The sequence below is a fragment of the Phascolarctos cinereus genome, unplaced genomic scaffold, assembly GCF_003287225.1.
Source record: "Phascolarctos cinereus isolate Bilbo 61053 unplaced genomic scaffold, phaCin_HiC Scaffold_4;HRSCAF=312, whole genome shotgun sequence".
Lineage (NCBI taxonomy): Eukaryota > Metazoa > Chordata > Mammalia > Diprotodontia > Phascolarctidae > Phascolarctos > Phascolarctos cinereus.
In genome coordinates, this window is record NW_027555847.1 from 726,652,486 (window position 1) to 726,677,901 (window position 25,416).

Consider the following 25,416-nt stretch of genomic DNA (forward strand, 5'->3'; position numbering starts at 1 on the left):
ACTAGATGGAACCTTAAAAATAAAGTTAATTCAACATGTGCTTTTTAAAGATAAGACATCTAAAGCAAAATGGCTTGCCTATGCCCACCTTGTTAATAAGTAGCTCAATCTACTAGTGTTTATATAGTGTTTTAAGGTTTATAAAGCACTTTACCTATGTTATTGAATTTTATTCTCACAACAACCCTTTGAAATAGGTGATATTGTTATCACCATATCAGTGCCTTGCATAGGATCACATAGTTAGTAAATATCTGAGGAAGGATTCGAATGCAGGTCTTCCTGACTCCAAATCTGACATTATCCATTACATTATTGTTGTCTCCAGAGAAAAGCATATTTCACAACTCAAAATGTTTGCTCTTTGAATCTATATCCATGTATGTCTCATATTTGTATGTGTGTATGGGAAACCACTACAGTAAAAGTCAGTGAAAAGCTATTGTTGGCTTAGAGAATGGATCTATACTCTGTTCCATCTCAGAGACTGCACTGAGTGCACACTCATTTCTGGACTAAAACTCTCCCTCCACTTTAGTCTTGGCTTGTAGCCTTTTCAAGTTAGAGAATTTACTGTCAGTGTGGTAGGTGACCTTGATGCTGTTTTCTTCCTTGTTTAAGGTATCTGACAGCATTGCTGAGAACATCAGGCTAAAAAGCAATGGAATAAGCACATAGCCCTGCTTCATTCTATTGGTATCTGGGAAGGAACCTAGAAACACAGATGCACATTAATGTTCTAGAATAAGGAGAAAAGGAAAAAAATACATTGAGATTCTCTCTAGAGAACTAAGGGCAAGGATGAGGGAGCAAGACAAGGGGAGTTCTGAGGGCAGCCTTGATCTGAGCAGAAAGTTAGCAGTAAAAGGCAGACAAGAGGCCAGATTATGGTGTAAAGGGCCCCAAGAGCTCTACTCCCCAAAGAATGCACAACAAGGGCCTGGGCTCTTCCAGGTCCCTCTTATCTTCTCCTGAAACCCTGTGATGGTATTCAGGAGGGTGGTTGGGGTGGGGGGTGAATGAAAATTTGTGCCTCATCTTGGGTCTTCTTAACCAACCCCTGAGTCCTGACTTGAGATCACCATGCTCCCTCTCCCACCACTGCTTTTCCAGGACTGGTCCCAGTGTTATCTAGTGGCTGCAGGCTCCTAATCAACCCCATGCTTGTTACAAAAGAAAATAAAATTCAAGGGCCAGAAGAAGACCCCTGCTTGCTGCCCACCAGTCCTCTAAGCTCCATCTGTCCACAGGACAAAAGGATGGATTGGCTTGGAAGAGGTCAATCCTGGTGCATGTGTGGAAGTGACTAAGTCCTTGAAAGTTTGTTTTTCTCTGGCCCTCCAATAGTTACCCAAAAGCTTGGTTTATTTTCAGACTGTAGAACATGTGGTTGGGAATGTTGCTTCTGTATGTCACTCATCAGGGTGTGGAACCAAATAAATGTGGGGAATGAGAGATGTAATTAGGGGTGGAGGCTCACATGGGGAAATTAGGCACTTTGGATAGGCTGTAACCTCTGTGGTACCCAGCCAATGGGGAAACAAGGGAGGGAAATTCGAATCAGGAATAAGGAATAAAAAGCTGTGTATCTGTCTTAAATGTGTGTGCCCACACAAGGGACACCCGGCCTTGCTAGGCCTTTAATAAAAAGGTTTTTTTTTTTAAATTTCTGGTTCACCAATAGCTTTATGGAGCTTTCGTTGCTTACAAGACAAAGGTTTGCTTTTTGTCCTTCTGATTCTTTATTCTTTTATCACATATGCTCAAGAAAGATCATCTACTGGTTTGGTAAAAGCATCATCATTTTTAGCAAATGGTGAAGAGTAACCACCAAATTGGAAGAAAATGCTGAGATTTCAAAGAGTCTTTGGAAATAGCAAGGACACTTCTGTCTACAATGAGCATGTGTTCACAGCTCACTGTGATATATGTAACCCCAAGCCATAAGAGAGTCTCTACACAGACCTGGGAGTTGTACACTGAAAGCTTTAGGGTTTTTTATTCTGGCTGATCTAAAACTTTCAGAACTTTTCCTCATATTCTTTGAGTTTTCCCAAAGGGTATGATGTCATCAAGGCCACCAACATTTCCATAGAGTTCATGCCTTTAACTAAGGGTTCCATCAGTCTTTAGAAGGAGATAGTAGTCCTCACAAAGAACTTGGAGGCATATGTGAAACATTGATTGAATGATCAAAAGAGGTTGAATATATCTCAGTGGGGAGAGGTTACAAAGTGGTTGTAGTAAAGGGAGAGCCTGGAAGTGGCAATGTGAAGCAAGGAGGATTCCAAATCCCTGTTCCCAGAATCAGTTAGTGAAGGGGTAAGAGGGAAAGTACCTCCAGTCCTGGACACTGTAGCCATGGAGAATGAATCAGCAAGATGGATTCAGGTCTCAGTGGGTAAAAAAAAAAAAAAAAAAAAGAAAGAAAGATGAAGGAAGTGAAAAAGACCCAAAGAGGACAGCTAGAGAGCAATTAAATTGAAGAGAGGGGAAGGCCTAGGGAGCTAAGGGGAGTGATTACCCAATAGAGATGCTGTTTCTGCCACAAGACTCTCTGTCCCCCTACTCAGAGCATTTCCACTAGCTGTCTTCCATGCCTGGAACCCTCTGCCTTCTCCTATATGCCTTGTTTGCTTCCTTCAGTTCCAAACTAAAATCTTCCTCTGCAGGAAGCATTTCCAAATATCTCTTAGTTCTAGCACCTTTCCTCCATTACTTGATTCCACTTTATCCTGTCTATAGTGGTTTTGCACATAGCTGTTCGCATTTTGTCTCCTCTGTTAGTTTATAAGCTCTTTGAAACCAGGGATTGTCATTTCCTTTTCTTTGTATCTCCAGAGCTTAGCAAAGGGCCTTACACATAGCAAGTGCTTAATTAATGCTTGGTAACTTACTAGCTGACTTGACCAGTGCTTTGAGAGGAGAAAAATACTGGAACCCTGAGGTGACCCAGGAGTGAGTTGCCTTGGCCACCTGTGCCCTTGATAGGGTCCCTTCTCCTACTGTACAGACAGTGTGTGCCCATTCTTCTCATTGATGATCAGAATTTTTGTGGAAGAGTCTTCCCAAAAGTTTGTTCATGATTGTTTCTCAGATAGGCCACTTGAATAAATGCCCATTTATAAGCTACTTGTCGTAATATTATCTATCTCTTATTCAGTCATAAATTCTTCCCTTCTCCATAGATCTGACAGGTAAACCATTCCTTGCTCTCCCAGTTTGCCTATGGTGTTGTCCTTTATGTCTAAATCACGTACTCATTTTGACCTTATCTTGCTAAACAGTGTAAGACGTTGGTTGATGCCTACTTACAGAAAGACCATTTTCCAGTTTTCCAGGTTTTGTTAAATAGTGAGTTCTTATCCCAGAAGCTGGGGTCTTTGGGTTTATCAAACAGTAGATTACTATAGTCATTGACTACTGTGTCTTGTGTACCTAACCTATTCCATTGATCCACCCCTCTATTTCTTAGCCAGTACTAAAGAGTTTTGATTATTGCTGTTTTTTTAAATTAATTAATTAATTTTTAGTTTTTGACATTCACTTTTATAAGATTTTGAGTTATAAATTTTCCCCCTCCACCCTCCCCAAGATGACATGCAATCTGATATAGGTTATACATGTACAATCATATTAAACATATTTCCACATTAGTTTTCTTTCTTTTTTTTTTTTTTTGGTGAAAGAAGAATAAGAACAAAAGGGAAAAACCACAAGTAAGAAAAAAGAAAATAGGTTTCGATACGAATTCAGACTCCATAGTTCTTTCTCTGAATATGGATAGCAGTTTCCAGTATGAGTCTTTTGGAATTAGATCATTGCATTGCCAAGAATAGTTAAGTCTATCAAAGTTGGCCAGTGCACAGTGCTTCTGGTACTGTGTAAAATAGTCTCCTGGTTCTGCTCACTTCACTCAGCATCAGTTAATGTAATACTTTCTATATTTTTCTGAAATACACCTGCCCATCATTTCTTGTGAAACACCAGTATTCCATTATATTCATGTATCACAACTTGTTCAGCCATTCTCCAGTTGATGGGCATCTCCTCAGTGTCTAATTCTCTGCCAACACAAAAAGAGCTGCTAGAAATATTTTCAGACATTGTGGGTCGTTTCCCCTTTTCTTATGATCTCTTTGGGATACAGATCTAGGAGTGGTATTATTTGATCAAAAGGTATGCACAGTTTATAGCCCATTGGGGTCATACCAAATTGCTTTCCAGAATGGTTGGATCAGTTCCCAACTCCACCAATAATGCATTAGTGTTCCAATTTTTCTGCACCTTTTCCAATATTTATCATTTTCCTGTTTGTCAATGTTAGTCAATCTGATAGGTGTGATGTGGTACCTCAGAGGTGTTTTAACTTGCATGTCTCTAATCAATAGTGGTTTAGAGTGTTTTTCATAGAACTATAGATAACTTTAATTTCTTCATCTGGATACTGCCTGTTCATATCCTTTGACCATTTGCCAATTGGGGAATGACCTGATTCTTACAAATTGGAATCAGTTCTCTACGTATTTTGGAAATGAAGCCTTTATCAGAGACTCTGGCTGTAAAAATGTTTCCCAGCTTTCTGCTTCCCTTCTAATCTTGGTTGCATTGGCTTTGTTTGTGTAAAACCTTTTTAATTTAATGTCATCAACATTTGCATTTCATAATGTTCTCTATCTCTTGTTTGGTCATAAATTCTACCTTTCTCCATAGATCTGACAGGTAAACTATTCCTTACTCTACTAATTTGCTTATGGTATCATCCTTTATGTCTAAATCATGTACTTATTTTTGACTTTACCTTAGTATACAGGGGAAGATGTCAGTCAATGCCTAATTTCTGTCATACTGTTTTCCAGTTTTCCCAGCAGTTTTTGTCAGTGAATTCTTATCCCAGAAGTTGGAGTCTTTGCGTTTATCAAATAGTAGCTTACTATAGCTATTGACTACTGTGTCTTGTGTACCTAACCTATTCCACTAATCCATCACTCTATTTCTTTGCTAATACCAAATTGTTTTGATGACTGATGCTTTATAATGCACTTTTATATCTGGTATGGCTAGGCCACCTTCCCTTGCATCATTTTTCATTAATTCCCTTGATATTCTTGACCTTTTGTTCTTCCAGATGAATTTTGTTAATATTTTTTCTAGCTCTATAAGATAATTTTTGTTGGTTTGATCGGTATAGCATGGAATAAGTAAATTAACTTAGGTAGAATTATTACTTTTATTATATTAGCTCAGCCTACCCATGAGCAACTGATATTTTTCCAATTATTTAGATCTGATTTTATTTATGTGAAAAGTGTTTTGTAATTGTGTTCACATAGTTCCTGGGTTTGTCTTGGCAAGGAGACTCCTAAATATTTTATATTGTCTACAATTATTTTAAATGACATTTCTCTTTCTAACTCTTGCTACTGAGGTTTGTTCATGATAAAAAGAACTGCTGACCATTTATGAGGGTTAATATTATGCTTTGCAACTCTGTTAAAGTTGTTAATTTTTTCAAGTAGTTTTTCAGTTGATTTTCTAGCATTCTCTAAGTATATCATTATATCACCTGCAAAGAGTAATAGCTTTGTTTCTTCTGTACCCATTCTCATGCCTTTCATTTCTTCTTATTGCTAAAGCCAACATTTCTAGTACAATATTGAATAACAGTGGTGATAATAGAAATTCTTGTTTTACCCGTGACCTTCTTGGGAATGTTTCTTGCTTATCTCCATTATATGTGTTTGCTGATGGTTTTAGATATATGTTATTTATAATTTTAAGGAAAACTCCATTTATTCCTATGCTCTCTAATGTTTTTAATAGGAATGGGTGCTGCATTTTTTTCAAAAGCTTTTTCTGCATCTATTGAGATAATCATATGATTTCTGTTAATTTTGTTATTGATGTGGTCAATTATGATAGTTTACTTAATATTGAACCAGCTGTGCATTCCTGGTATACATCTTACGTGGTCATAGTGTATTATCCTCATGATAAGTTGCTGTAATCTCATTGCTAATGTTTTATTTAAAATTTTCGCTTCAATAGTCATTATGGAAATTGCTCTATAATTTTCTTTCTCTGTTTTTGTTCATCCTGGTTTAGGTATCAGCATCATATTTGTATCACAGAAAGAATTTATAGGGCTCCTTCCTAGGCTATTTTTCCAAATAGTGTATATAGTATTGGAATTATTTGTTCTTTGAATGTTTTGTAGGATTCACTTATAAATCCATCTGACCCTGGAGATTTTTTCTTAGGGATTTCATTGATGGCTTGTTCAATTTCTTTTTTTTCTGAAATGGAGTTATTTAAGTATTTTATATCCTCTTTTGTTAATCTAGACAATTCTTATTTTTGTAAATATTCATCCATTTCACTTAGATTGTCAGATTTGTTGGCATACAGTTAGGCAAAATAACTGCTAATTCTCTTTAAAATTTCCTCTTCATTTATGGTGAATTCATTCTTTTCATTTTTGTCACTGGTAATTTGGTTTTCATTTTTTAATCAAATTAACCAAAGGTTTATCTATTTCATTTTTTCATAAAATCAGCTTCTAATTTTATTAATTAGCTCAACAGTTTTCTTAATTTCAATTCTATGTATATCTCTTTTGATTTTCAGAATTTCTAATTTAGTATTTAATTGGAGATTTTTAATTTGTTCTTTTTAGCTTTATTAGTTACATGCCCAATCCATTGATGTCTTCTTTCTCCATTTTATTCATGTAAAAATTTGGAGATATAAAATTTCCCCTAAGAACTGATTTCACTACATCCCATAAATTTTGGTATGTTATCTCATTATTGTTATTCTCTTGAATGAAATTATTGATTGTTTCTATGATTTGTTGTTTGACCCATTCATTCTTTAGGATTGGATTATTTAGTTTCCAATTAATTGTTAATCTATCTTTTCATGACCTTTTATTAGATGTAATTTTTGTTACATCATGATCTGAAAAGGATGCATTTAAAGTTTTTGCATTTCTGCATTGGATTGTGAGTTTTTTATGCCCTAATATATAGCCAAGTTTTTGTAGGTTTATGTACTGCTGAGGAAAAAAAAATTATATTCCTTTCTTTCCCCATTCAATTTTCTCCAGAGGTCTATCATGTCTAACTTTTCTAAAATTCTATTCACCTCCTTAACTGTTTTCTTGCTTATGTTTGTGCTTGGATTTATCTAGTTTTGAGAGAGGAATGTAGATGTTACCCCACTAGTATAGTTTTGCTGTCTAGTTCTTCCTGTAACTCCCTGAACTTCTCATCTAAGAATTTAAGTACCATACCACTTCTTGTGTATATGTTTAGTATTGATATTACTTCATTTTATATGGTACCTTTTAGCAACACCTAGTTTCCTTCCTTATCTCTTTTGATTAGGTCTATTTTTGCTTTTGCTTGTCTGAGATCAGGATTACTACCCCTGCTTTTTTTTCTTTTTACTTCTGTTGAATTATATATTCTGCTTCAGCCTTTTACCTTTACTCTGTGTGCATCTCTCTGCTTCAAATGTGTTTCTTGTAAACAAAATGTAGGAATCAGGTTTTTAATCCACTCTGCTATCCGCTTCCATTTTATGAGTGTTCATCCCATTCACATTCAACTGTTATGATTACTGTGTCTTTCTTTCCATCCTATTTTCCCCATGTTTATACTTTTCTTTTCCCTTTCACCCTTTCCCTCCTCACTAGTACTTTGTTTCTTACCACCACCTCCCTCAGTCCACCCTTCCTTCTATCAGCCAACCTCCCCTTTCTTTTCCCTTTCCCTTACTACTTTTTCCCTCCCTTCTACCCTCTTCCAACTTACCCCTTACTTTTCTTTCCTCTTTGTCCTCCTACTTCTGTACTTTTCTTCTACCTTTCTTATTTGACTTTAAAAATCCCTCTTGCACTATTCCAAGAGACTTCTTGGGCTTGAGACCAATTCATATTCTCCTTTGAGGTTTCAATGTAGGTATACTGACAATATTATTCTCTTCTGAGTTTATGTTTTGGCCTTTACTGTCACCACAGTAACTTTCCATAGTTAGCTTCCATTTTTGTTTCTTGCTGATTTTTTGGCCTATTTTGTGGCTTTTATAGTTGAGTACTCCTGCTGGAGCACAGGAGGCACTGTCCCAAGTTTCTGTGCTGGTGGCCAGGTGCTTTGTGTGTTGGGCCTTCAGGTGCTGGTGGCTGGAGGGTGTAGGGCTCTGGCAGCTTACCTGGTGCTGAGCTGGGATCCTAGTGATGGTGTCTGATGTGTTCTGAGGTCAAGTGGCGTTTTTTCCTGCATTTCCCTGGGTCTACACTGCAGCAAGGGGGAGGTCTGGCTGCTGAAGGACACCTGCCTGCACAGAACTACACTGAAGCACATGGTGGTTGTCAGAACTGGAGTCTGCCAGTTTCCCTGTATATGCTAAGGCATGTGGGGTGCCTTGGTGTTGATGTTTGCCTCCTCCACTTCTCTGGAGCTCAGAAACCACCACTGATTTGCTGAGGTAGGGCTTTCTGCTGGCTTGCTGGGACATTTCCTGTCCTGGACTACATGCACTCTCCTTTTACCAGAGTGATATGGACCTTTCTTGCCTATCGTCCAAGTCTCCTGGGCTAAAAGACTTTTCCACACCCATCTTCCTGCTGGCTCCAATTTTCCAGGATTTGTTATGGGGCACTATTTTATGTTTGTTTCAAGTTGAATATTGGAGACCTACAGTGATTTACTGCTTATTCTGCCATCTTGGCTCCTGGAAGTTAGTATTTGTACTTTCTTGTTGTACATGAAGGGTATTGGAGATGATGAGCTTCAAAAGGTAGGAATGAGGAGCTACTAAGATACCAAGCACCACAGTCCATACAGCAAGACCAAAGAAATGACCAGATAGACCTATGCCAATGGTATTTGACAATGGACTGATCCAGGGGCCATACTGAATTTTATGGGAAGTTAGTTCCATGGCTACAATGCAAAAAATGTTTTCAGTTGGAGCACATTCTCCCCAATGTATGGGTCCCTGGATATTGAGGGGAATATGTACAACTTCTGTATGTATTATATCATCTCAGTAAATATCAATTTATTGAAACTAATCATGTTAACTGGTACATTAGAACTGTTCCAGCAGGTAGAACAGAGCACAGTTGGAGCTTGAGCCAGTGCAAATAGAAAAAGTCTCTTCCAAATACTCGGTGAAACTCCATAACCCTAAGAAAAGATGTAGACCTATTGAATGAACCAGACTCCTCACTGAAAATTGGAGTTGTTATAAAGGTCCTCAACCCTTGTTCAGGACTGGCTTTCTTACTCAGGAGTGACCAGCCTGAATCTCTCATCCCTTGGGTCCCTTCCCATTATCTAGCAAACATCATCTCATTGGACAGGGAGAGAAAACAAGTCATACATTGTTATCAGTCCACATTTGCAAATGGTTCCACACAAGATGTCTTTGAATATCTCAGTGACAGTGCTACTCAAATGCAAAAACTCCAGCTTTTTGATCAAATCATGGGTCTAACTATTGCTCAAGCCTCTGCAGCCCAGTGCAATGAGTTTTGTATATATCTCCATCTCTTGGTACTGTTGTACCAAGAAATCAGTGAGTGAGACCCAGACATAATTTAAAATGTGGATTTATTAGCTCGCGGCTGCAAGGGGTATGCACACCCAAATCAAGCAGCCCCGATCAGGGGTCGAGCTAGAGTTTATATGGAAAAGAGCGTGGGAAAGAAATGCCAGGAACACTGATGAGGTAATCCAAAGGTGCAGGTGTCTTTGGGCGCTATGGATGGGAAAGTACAGGGAGTATACTGGACAGGGAAGGAGATGGATCTTAGGAGTCTGGCAGGAGGAAGAGTCCTTGGGCTGGCCGAGAACACCCCTCTCCCTCTGTCTTGATGAGAGAATGCTCTGCAACAAGGGAAAGCTTTCTCACAAGACAGGAACTTACTAAGGAATTGGGAGGCTTCCAGAGACATGATCTGAGGGCTGGGGCCTGAGCAGCCCAGCTCTGTGTAGCTGTACCAGGGAGAGAGATAAGGGTCCTGCTGAGGCCCATGCATGAATAACTGCTAGGCACAGTGTCCTTGGGCTGGGGAGTGGTTGTTAGAGACACTGTTTCTGAGACTAGGGAGAAATTGGGGCACAAGTACAAGCACAAGCACCCGAGCACCCCATCATTACAGGTCAGAGATCACACAAACCAGACCAGGTGTCCTGGTCTCTGGTATAAACATCATTATCTAAAGCAATTATATCGCTAGCTTTCTTATCCATTTACATTGGAGGTACGGGCTATGCTGAGCTATGCAAGAGAACATTTCACTATTGTTTACATTTAGGAGGAGAGAGGTCTGGGGCAAGATTAAGCAGTAATTTCTGCTTTCCATGGCTTAAAGGGCCCTACTACCTAAATGGTAAAACAATCTGCATTATAGTACAAGACAACACCCAACCCTCTAAGTTGGCATCTGTCAATACAACAAGTGCTTTGCTTGGGTCAGGAGATGACCACCCTGTCACAGGGGTGAAGAAGTTGACTTCTTCATCTCTTCCTCCCAGATTTTCTGCGAGTTCCAGCTACAGTCCCACATTCTACAAGAAGCCTTTCCCCAAAGTGCCTTCTCTTGATTGATTATCTCCAATTTATCTTTTATATACTTTGTATGAATACAGTAATTTATATGTTGTCTCCTTGTTTAGGCCATGAACACTCAAAATACAGAGGTGTCTTTCCCCCTTTTTATTGCCATTGCTTAGTCCAGTGTCTGGCATATAGTAAGTAGGGTAGAAACATATTAGATGAGTGAAGAGGGATAGGGTAAATAGGGTGAGAAGGATAGAAAGGAAAAATAGGATGGAGGAAAATACACAAGAAATTATAACTTTGAATGTGAATGGGATTAATTTGTCAATAAAATGGAAATCAAAGAATGGATTAAAAATCTGAATTTATGGCTACCAGAAAACACAATAAAAATGAGAGATACACACAGAGATAAAATAAAGGGTAGTAGTAGAATTTATTATGTAAAAAAAAAAGCAGGGGCAGATGATCTCAGACATTAAAATAGATTTAATTAGAAGAGAAAATAGGGAAACTACACTATGTGTCAGCAAAATTATTCAATATTGTTTTAGACCATTTAAAATAACTAGACAGTATAAAGTACCTGAGAGCATATCTGCCAAAACAGACACAGAAACTATATGAACATAAACATAAACATTCTTTATACAAACAAAGTCATATTTAAATAATTGGAGAAATATTCATTGTTCATGGGCAGGCAAAGCCAATATAATTTTTAAAAATGGCAATTTTACCTAATCTATTTATTCACAGCCATCCCAATTAAATTACTAAAAACTACTTTACTGAGTTAGAAAAAATAACAATAAAATTCATTTTCAAGAATTTCAAAGAAACTAAGGGGAAAAAAATGCAAAGAAAGGAAATTCAGCAGTACCAGACCTTAAACTATATTATAAAGCAGTAAATATTAAAGCTATCTGGTACTGGCTAAGAAATGGAGAGGTGGATTAGTGGAACAGAATAAACACACAACACACAATGGTAAAGTGTATAGTAACTGTGTTTGACAAATGTAAAGATTTAAGTTTTGAGGAATAAGAATTCATTACTTGGTTAAAAAAAAAATCGTTCGGAAAGCTGCAAAGCAGTCTGGCAGGAATAGCCAATAGACCAGTATGTTAAACCATGTCCCAAGTCAACGTTAAAATAGATACATGACCTAAATATAAAGGAAGATGTCACAAGAAAATTAGAAGATATTGTATGAAATTGGAAGGGGAAAAAAAATGTGTCTGGTATCTTATCCTGCCAGGTGACCTTCACAATCTTCCTAAGACAATTCAAATGGAAGCAACGCCGTTTCCTGACATGGTGCTGTACACTGTCCAGGTTTCGCAAACATACAATAATGAGCTGACACAACAGCTCTATAGGGAGTCTAACACCTCTTCCCTTCATGGCATGCCACCATCATCAGTGCCTATGCTCCCCCCATGAAAAATCCTAAGGAAGTCAGAGAAAAATTTTATGAGGATCTGCAATGTGCCAAAAGAGTACAAGCTTATAATTCTGGGAGACTTTAATACTAGAGTAGGAATAGACTACCAGACATGGCAGGGAGTCCTTGGGAGGAATGGAGTTGGAAACAGCAACAGCAGTGATTATTTGCTACTGAACACTTGTACATCTCATGACCTTCTTATCATCAACAGCGTCTTCCATTTACCTAAATGCAAAAAACCTCATAGATACATCCTCACAGCAAACATTGGCATTTAATAGGTTATGTCATTTTAAGAAGAAGAGACAGAGGGGCAGCTAGGTGGCACAGTGGATAGAGCACCGGCCCTGAAGTCAGGAGGACCTGAGTTCAAATCTGGCCTCAGACCAAACACTTGACACTTACTAGCTGTGTGACCCTGGGCAAGTCACTTAACCCCAATTGCCTAAAAATAAAGAAAAAGAAGAGATAGACAAAACACAAGAGTGACAAAGGCAATGTGCGACTCAGGGTGCTGAACTGATTGTAGACTTATCCTCTCCAAGCTAAATATTCACATCCAGCAAAATCATTGGAGCCAAGGCAAGATGAGTCCAGAAGATGTGATGTCAGCAGATTAGAGCGCTTCTCTGAGAAGAACCAATTTATTACTAACTTGGAGGGAAAGCCGAGCCAACGCATAGTTAACAAACAGTGGAGCAAAAAAGGAACAGACACCTTTCAGAGATTTGATGTACAGCATTGCATTTACTCATCTAGGTCAGAACAGTAGCAAACATCAATTTTGGGTTGACAAAAATGAAGGGAGAATTCAGAAATTTGGAAGAACCATAGGAAGCTTAAGAAGGCATAAAAAGGTTTGGAAGACCTGCTGTGGAGAGTGGGATAGTGAGTTGACAAGCAAGGTGGAGAAAGGTTGCATAGCAACAGTAAAGGCACAGTTGAAATTTTTAACGTAAATGTGTAATGGATCCAGTAAGAACAATTGTTTGATTTTCTCTGCTTTTATTCAGCAGCACCTACGCAAGAGCAAAGTTGCTCAATGGTGGGAGTGACACGAGGCTGAAATCTGGCAGGCTATGATCAATAAGATGATAAAGATGCTAAAGACTGAAAAGAATAGGAGAGTATAGAGTTGAACTGGTTCGCTAAGAAGCTAAAATACAGAAAAGAGAATAGAATTGTTAGTACATTGGTTATGGTCTCAGAGAGAACTGAAGGGTTAAGGGGATGGAGGTCACATAGTGGATGAAGAGTAGGGTTTGGTAAGGAAAGGCACAGGGAGAGATGGAAATAATAGATGATGGTCAAATAAGTGGATTTTAGAATTCTTGAAGACGGAGGTGGTATATTTGTGGATGATGGCAAGATCCAGGCTATAATTTGCTTTGTGGGTGACTGAAATGGAGCAGATGCTCACAAAAAGTGAGTAGGCTGAGGAATTGAATGGTTAGGACGTTTGAGAATACGTATGCCAAAATCCCATTTTATGATCCCAGGAGTTAGATAACATAGAAGAAATGTGAGCCAGGCACTAAAATCATTCAAGAACAAAGAGGAATGATCTGGATATCTGACATGAACAGATACCAGGATTTTGATTAGATGGCATGAATCTCAAAGGTGGTGAAGTTATTGAGGAATGGAGGTTAGGGGAGAAACTGGAATTGTTAATGGGGAGCAAAAAGTATTCCAACTCCTCCATCTCAGCCAGTGAGCCAAAAGGAATGAGTGAAGGCATAGGCAGGACTAGAAAGGGTACACAGGGAGGTTATGTCATCAGGCCAGAACCAGGTCTGGATGACTGCTAGAAAATGTCCCCAACTCTCTACCGAACACCTGGAACTGGATTCCCAAAGTTAAGCTGTCCAAAACAGAATTCTCTATCTTTCCCCACAAATCTGTCCCTCTTCCAAACTTCCCTATTTCTTCCACAGGCATCAATATCATTTCAGCCACCCAGGTTCTCAATCTTCATGTCATTCTTGACTCCTCAATCTTTGTCACCATGTATCTTTAATCAATTGCCAAATGTCACGATTTATACTTCCACAACAGCTCTTAACGCGCTCTGTTTCTCACAGCTCATACATACACTGCTCTAGTTCAGGCCTCCACTACTTCACACATGAACTATTACAATAATCTTCTAATTTATCTCTCTGCTTCACATTTCTCCCACTCTGATGTGTCCTATCCTCCAGCTGCCAAAGTTATTGCCTAAAATGAATTCTGAACACACCATTACTCTTCTTCAGTCAACTCAGGTGTGCTGCTATTGACTAAGATGAAATACTAAGACCTCTGGCATTTAAATACCTTCTCAACTTTATCCATTCCAACTCTCTAGCATTTTACAAATCACTTCCCTTTATGAACATCACAGTCCAACCAAACTGACCATCTTCCTTATACATGACACTCCACCTGCAATCTCTGGGCTTTTGCACTGGCTGTCCCCGTAGCAGGGACACTCTGACCTCTCACCTCCACCTCTGAGGTTTTAAAGTGCCCATCCTAAAATTTCTATTGGAGAGATAATGCATGTAACTTGATGAGCATATAAACAATAATCTGTGTATGAAGGAGAAAAGAACTAGAGCAAAGCTGCTAAAAAATAAGGATGTCTATCCCAGGAAATCAAGGTCAGCTCAAGAACCAAGAGGAGTTAGTCAAGATCAAGCAGGGCTGACCACCCTTTCTAAATGCATGGAGAAGATACTAGCTTTGTATAATGCCCAAGTAAGAAACTAAAGCTGGAGAGAAGTAAAGCAAAGACAACACTGGGTAGCACTAAAATTATTGGTGATATACAGAGACCCCAAAGTGAAGAGAGAAACACCATAATAACTACAAAAAAAAAGTTACTAAAAAAAATTTCCCCACCGACAAGAACAAATGAAGCATTTTTAATAAAAGAAATTAAAAGATTGGAAGATAGAAATTGGAAGAAAAATAAAGAGCTCAGAACAGAAAATGATGTTCCTTATCCAAGTAATAGTCTCCATGAAAAATAAACTAGAGGAAACAAAAATCAATGACTCCAAGAAAACAAGAAACATTAGAAAACAATAAAAAATATTAGGAAAAGAGAATATTAAGTTATCCAATACTGAAAACAACTGACCTGTAAAACTGGTTAAGGAGAGATCATTTAAGACTTATTGGACTCCTTAATAATAATTATTATTATTATAATTATCATTATTATTAGTTGTTGTTGCTGTCGTTATTTCTGGAATGTTCCCTCCAGTTATCTCCATCTTATAACTTCCCTAATTTCTTTCAAGTCCCAGTTAAAATGCCACCTTCTACCAGATGACTTTTCCTGTGTATGTTAAGGCAAGTGTCTTCCCTCTGAGACCATTTCCAATTTATTCTCCATACGTTCTTCTTGTCCGTAATTGTTTGTATGCCCCACCCATTACACTGTGAAGAACTTGCAAACAGGGACTGTTGTTGGGGTTTTTTTTACAACATTCTTTGTATCCTTGGCACTAAGCACAGTCCCTGACAAATGGCAATTTCTTGATTAATGCTTGTTAACTTAATTTTTTAAAAATAATATTCAAATTGCAGTGAGATTGTAATGCCAGGTGGGGAATTTCAATGTACAACTGTCAGACATGCAATTCAAACAAAGAGATGAATAAAAAAAAAAAAGCTAAGGACTGGATAAATAAGAGTGAGATCTTACGTATCTCTGCTAACTACTGAATGGGGACAACAACAACAAAAAAAGGAACTTAAGTATTTCTCAGTTAGACATGGCATCTTCTCAAAAATTTACCATGTATTGGGGTAGGGGGGAAACCTCATAAACAAATGCATAAAAGCACAAATATTGTTCATGTCATTTACTGACCACAATGTAATGAAATTTGCATCCAACAAAACATCTTTGAGGGAATTATTTCCCACCTTGTTACTTTGCTGGACTTCATTATCTCCAGAAACTCATTCATGACACAAATTGAAATTAACTTGGAAATTGAGACCTCCTCAGATAATTTTCCCACCCAGCTGCATGGTTTCACCATCCCCCAAAGTTGGCTAATGCCTTCCCCCCATCTTTCAGGTTCTTTTTTATTTGTTGTCTCTGCAACTGGACTGTGAACTCCTTGAAAGCAGGGACTATCTTATGCATTTCTTTGTATCCTCAACACATCTCAGTGAGTAGCACATAGCAGGTGCTTAATAACTGTTTAATGACTCTTATTCTCATTAAAAATAATTGGTGACTACACAACTTAATTTTCTGGATTTTCTAGGTCAAAGAACAAATCTTAGACACCACAAAAAATTGAATTAGAGATGACAGAAATAAGAAAACACGCCAATAGTTATAAAATGTAATTAAAGCAATGATTAATGGAAAAATTTATGCTTCTGTTATTTCTTCAACAAAAGAGATTCAGCTGGGGCAAAGATGGAGGAGAAAAGGCAGGAAATTGCCTGAACTCTCCCCAATTTCCTTCAAAACAACTTTAAATCAAACCTCAAAACAAATTCTGGAGCAACAGAACACACAAAAGGATGGAGTCAAATAAATTTCCACCCCAAGATAACTTACAAGGATGACAGGAAAAGTCTGTTTCACTCAGGTAATGAGGGAACACAGTCCAACACAGGTGGTGGACTGTCCAGGCAAGTCAGCAGAAGGTCCCTAGCCCCAATACAGATCAGCAATTGAGGCTCTGAGGTCCTACCTCAGAAAGCCAGTGGGACAGTGGGCCATCTGTGAGGCCTCCAACCCCAGTGCAACAGGCAAGCCTCTAGTCCTAGATTCCCCCTACCCCTTCCCCTAAAATGAGTGAGTTGCCAGCCCAAGAGGTCCTGGCATAAAAAGCCAGTGACCAGGCTGCTGGCCTCTAATACAAGAAGCTTAGGATAGTAACTCCTGTACCATAGGATCAGTGAAATAGGCTGGAAATTCGCAGGAAAAAAAAACAACAACAACAACAACAGTAAAAAGAAAAACAAAACCCTGTTCATAGAAATCTACTATGGTGACAGGTAAAAACAAAGCATACACTTAGAAGAGGACAACAATGTCAAAATGCCTACTTGCAAAGCCACAAAGAGAAATATGAATTGGTCTCAGGCCAAAAAAAAAATCCTCCTGGAAAAGCTTAAAAAGAATTTTTAAAATCAAATAAGAAAAGTAGAAGAAAAATTGGGAAAAGAAATGAGAATTATGCAAGAGAATCATGAAAAAAGAGTCAACAGATTGGTAAAGGAAGCACAAAAATGGAAAAAGATGTACAAAAATTCACTGAAGAAAAACAACTCACAAAGTAGAATTGAAAAATGGAAAAGGAGACGCAAAAGCTAACTGAGAAAATAATTCCTTAAAAATTATAATTGGGCAAGTAGGGGCTAACGACTCTATGAGAATCAAGCATCAAACAAAGAAAATCAAAAGAATGAAAAAAAATTGAAGAAAATGTAAAATCCTCATTGTAAAAACAACTGATTTATAAAATCATTATGCAAGAGATAATTCAAGAATTATTGGAGGGGAAGCTACATGGCGCAGTGGATAGAGCACTGGCCCTGCATTCAGAATGACCTGAGTTCAAACCCAGCCTCAGACACATAACACTTACTAGTTGTGTGACCCTGGGCAAGTCACTTAACCCCACTGCCTACCCCCCTGCCAAAAAAAAAATACAGAATTATTGGAAACATTTCCAGTGCCAAGATGGCACAGTGAGGGAGGAATCCTCTGAAGCCCTCCTAAATTCCCATACAAACAACTGAAAAAACACCTCAGAATTGATCTAGGAGCATGGGAGCAGCTTACAAGCCCAGCAGGAAAGATCCATCTCACTGGGATGGGAGGGGAGGAAGGTCCAAGAGCAGCAGCAGCAGGCAGTCTCATGGCAGGAAGTCTTGACCCCATTACTAACCAGTAGTGAAGCCCCTGTGGGGTTTAACTGTTCTGGGGGCCTCCCAGCAGAGAGACCTTGTTTCCATAGCAACCCAGCAGCAAGGCCCCACTCCTGAGGTAGGCCAGCAATAAGGTCCCCCCTCCAGGGTCAGTCACCAGAAAGACTCTGTTACCATAGCAACCAAGCACCAAGGCCCCACCCCCTGGATCCCGTCAGCAGTTAAACCCCACACCTAGAGGATGCCACTAAGGAGGCCCCACTCCCCAGCACAAGCCAGAAAGGAAGCCTACCCTCCAAAGAAAGCAGGCAGCTAAGCACTGAAACCCAGTGAAAGTCAACAGTAAGATCCCCCAGCACAAAAAGCTTGGGACAGTGCAGGACCAGAGTCCAACTCTTACATAAAAATACCAAGTCACCAAAAAAGGCAGAAAAAAAGAACAAGAACAAAAATAGCTTGATTATAGATAGTTATTACAGTGATAGGGAATACCAAGACAATAAACTTAGAAGAGGACAATAGCATCCAAATGGCTACATGTGAATCCTCAAAGAAAAATGTAATTTGGTCTCAGGCCCAAAAGAAATTCCTAGAAGAGCTTAAAAATGATTTTTAAAAGCAAGTTAGAGAAGTAGAAGAAAAAATTTGGAAAAGAAATTAGACTAATGCAAGAAAATCATGAAATGAAAGAATCAATAGCATAGGAAAATACAAAAATTTACGGAGGAAAATAACTTCCTAAAAAAAATAGAACTAAGAACTTTATCATTATTTGTGCAGTAAAGCAGGGTTTACATAAACAAAGGACATAGGTATGAGTCCACTATGTTGGAATGATCTCCAAAAAAATTAAAGGAACAAGAAAAGAGGATGCACTGGAAAAAGGTGAAAGGGAGAAACAGAAAGGGGAAATTTTTCTTTCATGAAACAGTCATAGAAGGAAGAGCTTTCTCAGTGCAGGGGAAAATGGGGGCAGGAGTGAGTGGCAGGCAGTGCTTATACCTCACTCTCATTAGAATTGGTTCAAAGAGGGAAGAATATACATATACATATATTCACATATGTATACATAATATATAAGTATACATACATATGCATATATACATGTGTGTGTATATATGTATACATGCATACTCAGTTGGATGTAGAAATAGAACTTATATGAAAAAAAATTATAGCAGCTCTTTTTGTAGTGGCAAAGAATTAGAGATTGAGAGGATGTCCATCCGTTGGAGAATGACTAAACAAGTTGTGGCATAGGATTGTGATAGAGTACTGTTGTGTAAGAAATGATGAAGGGGATGGTTCCAGAAAAACATAGAAAGACTTATATGAACTGCTGAAAACTGAAGTGAGAAGAACAATAACAGCAACATTGTAATGATGATCAACTATGAAAGACCTGGCTACTCCGATCAACACAATAACCCAAAACAGTTCCAAAGGACTCATGAAGAAAAAGTGCTATCCACCTAGAGAGAGAGAAATCTGAGTGAAAAATGAAGCACAATTTCTTAACTTCATTTTTCTTCCTTTTTTGAAACATGGCTAATATGGAAATATGTTTTGAATATCTTCATATGTGTGACTGATATATTGCTTGCCTTCTCAGTGGATGAAAAAGGGATGAAAAAGAGGGAGAGAATTTGGAATTCAAAATTTAAAAAGAAAAGAATGTCAAAACAATAAATCAACATGTTAAAAAATAAAAAGCAGGCAAAATAAGTGCATTGGAATATCAATGCTCAATTACAAACAATAAAAGAGGTGGATTCAGAGAAACATGGAAAGATTTGTATGAACTGACAGCAAATGAAATGAATATAATCAGGAGAAAAATGTATACAATACCAACATTGTAAATGAAAATAACTTTGAAAGCCATAAGTAATAGTTGGCAGTGGCCAACTATGGTTGCAGAAAATGATCATAAACTTTGGGAAAGTAATCCATTTTGGACTTGGTCATGGCTAAATGCACTTTAATAATTCCATTAGGATATTTACGTACTTCTCAAAGTTTCCTACATTATTTTTCATTAAGTTTGCTTTAAATTTTTCAAATTTAACAGCAACAGTTCTCAGTCTTTAATACCCATCAGACATTCAGTGTAGAAATAAAAAAGCTGTTTCCTGTCTCTCCTTATCAACAACCTACGTAGCTTTTTTCTTCTCAGTCAGGAAAGCTTTTGACGCTATCCATAGCAAAGCTTTATTTTTGCTGTAAGAGTTCAGGTGGAATCATGTTCTTTCTTCTATTCACTGTGGCCTAGAGGATATACTACAATGATTGATCTTTGAAATTAAAGCCAAAATATGTTTTAAGAAGAATAATCACCTCTGTGAGGTCACGCATTTATACTGTCATGTTTCTATTTAATAGTATGAGGGAGAGAGGAAATATGTATTAGTAAGATCTCTTTTTTAGTGAGTGCCTTTTCTTTCCCCTCTCCAGCAATTAAAAGGTACTCTCATCATTGCTGGCCAGAACCTGCACTTTCCACACCGATGGTCAGTATTCCTTTTATTGAAATAAGTCTTATTTGGGAAAAGAAAAAAGTAATAGTGACATTCACAGGCAATATGTAGCTTGAGGGTGAAACACAGATAATGTAAGTGTTTAGAGCAATGAACTAGTATTGAAAACATATGAGTTTTAGTCCCAGATTTTTCATCAATTACATTTGAGACATTGGTGAAGCTGTTTCATGCCCCCTGATCCTCAGGTACTTTATCTGGATGACAGGGAAGTGGGCCTGCATGATGTTTAAGATCTCCTCATGTGATAGAAGTTAGTCCTTCCTACAAAATAAAGGGGGCAGCGAGGTGCTGCATTGGATGGAACACTGGACAGGAAGACCCAAGTTCAAATTCAAACTCAGACAGTTACTAGCTGTGTGACCCTGGGCAAGGCACTTAACCTTCTCTGTCTCAGTTTTGTCATCTAAAAATGAGCTGGAGAGAAAATGGCCAGCCACTCCACTGCCTTTGCCAAGAAAACCCCAAATGAGGCCACAAGGAGCTGGACACTACTGAAATAACTGGGGAACATCCACAAGCTACAATAAAGGAGGTGGGAAGCATGGTGCTCAAGGGCAGGCCCACTCTCTCCCTGCGTAGGTTTTCAAAGTTGTACCGATGATATCATTGGTGTACAAATGTCCAGGCAAGACATAGCGTTCATTAATGCACATTAGCATCTTCTCTGAAATTTATAGTCTCTGAGAATTGCTTAGAGGACTGAGAGGTTAGGAGATTTGGCCAGGGTCATACAACAGAGGCAGCTTTCTTAAACTTGGGCCTCCTTCATTATACCATGATGCCCTCAGGGATCTAATGAAGCCTCAGAAGGTGTCAGGGTCAATATCACTCACCTGTGGATACATGTAGAGCTCCAGGAGGGTCCCCATCTGGACAGACAGAGCTGATGTGGCTCCTCCAATGACAGCCACAGACTTGTGCTGCCCCCAGCAACTGTAGTTAGAGATGAGCTTGCCCTGCCCTGACAGCCACCGCAGGGAGCTCTCCAAGGTCCTCTCATCACTGTGGTAGGTGTTGTAGAGGTGGAATCCCAGGGTAAGCTTGGGCAACAGGTTAGGGTTCCTGTTGATCTCCTCTCCAGCAAGCATTAGGTCCAGGGCTTGTTGGTAATTTTTGTATAGCCACCTAAAGGGAGAGAGTCAGAAACCATTAACAAAGTCTGTAAAAGAGAATTCATTTAAAGAAGGATGTTCCAGCCCCATGAGGGTTAAACCTAAGAACTCTAGCTCATTTTGAGGGTATTAATAACAGCCTCCATTGTTCCTTTAGTGCTCCCCTCTTGTGTTTGGAATGTTGAGGACCATTTCCTTTGAGTTCTGCCTGCCAGTCACTCACTCACTCACTCATTCATTCATTCATACATACATACAAAAATATATTGAATGCCTACCATTTCAGAACAATAGAATTTAAGATTTTGAAAGCAGCCAAGAAATCATCTAATTCAACTCATTCTCAAAAGGAATTCCCACTATAACATTACTGTAAGGAATACAGTACCCTGACCTAAGAGATAAATGAAGAAATACTGGGAAGTTTAAAAAAAATAACCAAAATCCTCAGTCATCCTGTAAGAGTAAGACCAGAAGTGACTGCCAAAAGTCATGCTCTCTGCTAGGGTCTGTGTTTAAATAAAAATTCATTCACAATTCTCCCCTGCCCTCACCAAGCTTTATTTAGCACCAATCAAGAACCTTGGTGTGCACAACCCAAGTATGAGCTCCCATAGTCCTTGCTCCCAAAGACTGAACCTGCTTGTCCCTGATAACCTCATATAACTCTACCTTTCTTCACACCACTCAAACACCTAACATTATCCAAGACACCAGAAGAATGAAGTATGTCCGTACTCCCTACACACTCTGTACCTTTGTGAACATCTCCCTGACTCCACAAAAATCTTCCTTCCTATAGTTTCTTTGTTTTTCCTTCCTTTTGGCTCTGTCCAATGCTGTTGTGCCTCTGACAAGGAATTCCAGTCCTTATAGATTTCTCTTCTTAGAACTCAGTATCCTCACTGCTTTCCCTACTTTTCCGACTTAGGGAAAATAGAGAACTAGGGATGAACAGGGAACCTGGTGCCTCAGTGCCACTGGCCTCCTTCTTTTCCTTGACATCAGGACTGTGTCTAGCATCTAATCCACATAGCTTTTCCCCAGTGATATAAGTGGGAGATAAGGGATACTGCTGTCTTTCCTCCTTGGTATACTGAATGCTCCTGATTCTGTGTTACGACAGTACCTGACAAGAGTATGTTCCCCTAACTTATCCAAACATCTCCTGTGCCCAGAAGGCCTAGGATATAGCCAAGGGAAGCATGATAGGCCACAAGGCAGTGATGATTATCTGGTCTACTACTCATACAGAGAGAGTCAGGAATGCTGGGCCATGAAAGGCACCTTCCCAATAGAGGAGGACTTCATGAAGTGAATCATAGCCCTGGAATGATGGGGAATTACATGGGTGGAGATGAGGATCTCTAGAAGAGAGAAATCAGTGCACAAAGGCACAGGAACATATTTAAGAGATAAGAAACACTTCAATTTTCTACCCACAGAATATGCTAGCAGGTGCTGTCTAAATATCTTCAGCTCAAGATCAGGAGTGATCACTCAGACCTCTCATCCTCTCTCCTCACCTCTTCCCTTCCACATCAGGGACTGAGAAAATTTTTTTTAAAATGGTGAATTACTATCAAGAATTTAATCAAACAGCCCCAAACTGATGGTCAAACAGATCCCATATTAATGTCATGTTTCTAACTATTTACAATCCAGAAATATTTCAAAAGTAACTCTCATCTTTAAGATAATTCTGATCTGTATTCCAGGAGGTGATAGGCCAACACACGAGAATCTTCAGGCCTCCTCACTCTATCATTAACATCCAAACTGACTTGGCCTCTATTAACTGCCTGTTTTCTGAGAATTTGAAACCCTGTGTCCATTTCTTTCTTCATCCACTCTTGCTACGATTAGAATCAGGGATGAAGAAACCAACTCCCCTGTCAACATGAACAACTACTGTTCTCAAGGGAAAGTCTGTTAAAGGCTACAATGGGCACAGGGGATAGTTGGTTCACAATGGCCTTTTTGTCCAATGCTACCCTTACAGTGGGAGCTTGCTACTGAAGTCGTTCACAACACGAATGGAGCCAAGACAACACGCCAGGTCTCTCCTCTGCCCAAGATCGGTGACAGAAAGACACAGGTGCAAATACAGACACAGGGACAGGGACAGGAAAAGACAGAGACAGGGAGACAGACAGGGAGAATCCTTTCACTCTTCAGCTCTGAAAGATAATCAGATGGATGGAAACTGACCATGAGCAACAAAAGTCAGAGAACAGAGGGAAGAAGAGATCCTAGCTTAGGGGGCAAGGGCCCACCTTCCTGCCCTCCTCTCCCATAAAGATCTCTGCAGTCATCATCCCTGTCAGAGGCACAGGCAGGCAGGCACTTGCTTATAATTCCGACAATCCTTGTCAGGTTTGTTTCCAAAGCGTCCTGCTCTAGTGACACTGCTCACCTGAACTGAATACATGGGAAGAAAAGTCCCAATCATGAGATCCCCATTTCTGACAAGGCTGGGGCTGATTTGGGGGAAGCAGGGTGACTCCTTTGTCCTGTTCTCAGGAAGTTTCAGCAGCAGTGAAAGGAACAGGACAGAAAGGAACAGAGAAATCTTTCTCTGAACAGGAGGCCACATATTCCTGAACGTTACATAAAGCCTAAAGCCTGGCAGGAGCCAAGTTGCTGCCAGAACTAGAGCAAAGTCAAACATTTGAGGCTTCGTCTGCTAAGAAAACTCCTGGAGCTGCAATGTCCTATTCTGGGGCCAATGGTCAGGTCAAGCCCTCCCTCTACATCTAAGGAAACACAAAGGAACATTAGTTGTGCCCATATCAAGGACAGGGCAGTGATATAATACCATGTGGATGATTATATGGCTTCCCTGGCCCCTAAACTGTGTTCTGTCTCTCAGCAACCTTGTAGTTACTCACTGACAATGCTGTCCACAGAGACATGAAGGAGTTCTGGGGACCATTCCTGCCTCAGGCATCTCCAGCTGCGTCCCTGAATCAAAGGTAAAAAAAAAAACCCACAAGTGGAAAAATGTTTTGGAACATCTGTCCATGTTAACAACAGAGACTAGTAGACAGGGACCCTTATGGAAGAGTTTGTGTGTCCTTGTGTCACTCAAGGGACTCAGAATCCTGGAGATGGCAGAAGTTGCATCAGGTAGAGTTTGTGTGAACAGAAAAAAATAACAAACTTTCAGAGGGGCACCTGAGCTGCGACTCAACAGGACTCACAGCTGTGATGTCCACTGACTTCTGAGCCAGATTCCATCTTGTGCTTGGATCAACTCACAAGTCCAGGAACTCCCCATGGTCAGGATCATAGAATTGGACAGCCTAAGGGAACACAAATCAGGCGTCAGAGAGTACCTAGTCAAAATGGCGCCTGAAAAGAATCACCATCTACTGGTCCCATCTTGCCATACTGATATGCTGTGGGAATGCCTATTTTCCTCCAAAATCCTAGGATCATGGGATTTAGAACCTGAAGGAACCTTAACAATAAAGTCACACACACACACACACACACACACACACACACACACACATATATATATATATATATATATGTATGTATGTATATATAGAGAGAGCATATGTTGGATTAACTTTATTGTTATATATATATATATATATATATATATATATATATATATATATATATATATAAAACTTTATAGATCAAAGTAAAATATCTTGCCTAAGGCCCTATTATTAATAAATAGCTCAATCCACCAATAATGTTAGCTAGCATTCATATAGTATATTAAGGTTTATAAAGCTCTGCATGTTATCAAATTTCATTCTCACAATAACACTGTGAGATAAGTGCTAGTATTTTCACCATTTTACTGATGAGGAAACAGGCTAGAGAGAGCAAC

At 39.1% G+C, this 25,416-nt stretch overlaps 1 protein-coding gene across 1 annotated transcript in view; it reads right to left on the minus strand.

Annotated features, from left to right (window-relative positions):
• LOC110202524 (vomeronasal type-2 receptor 26-like) overlaps positions 1-24,097 on the minus strand; it is an 86,885-nt gene extending 62,788 nt beyond the window's left edge. The window contains 1 exon segment of the mRNA XM_020978728.2: positions 23,918-24,097. Coding sequence (XP_020834387.1) covers positions 23,918-24,018 — 101 coding nt within the window. The 5' untranslated portion in view covers positions 24,019-24,097.
• Positions 24,098-25,416: the final 1,319 nt, after the last annotated feature.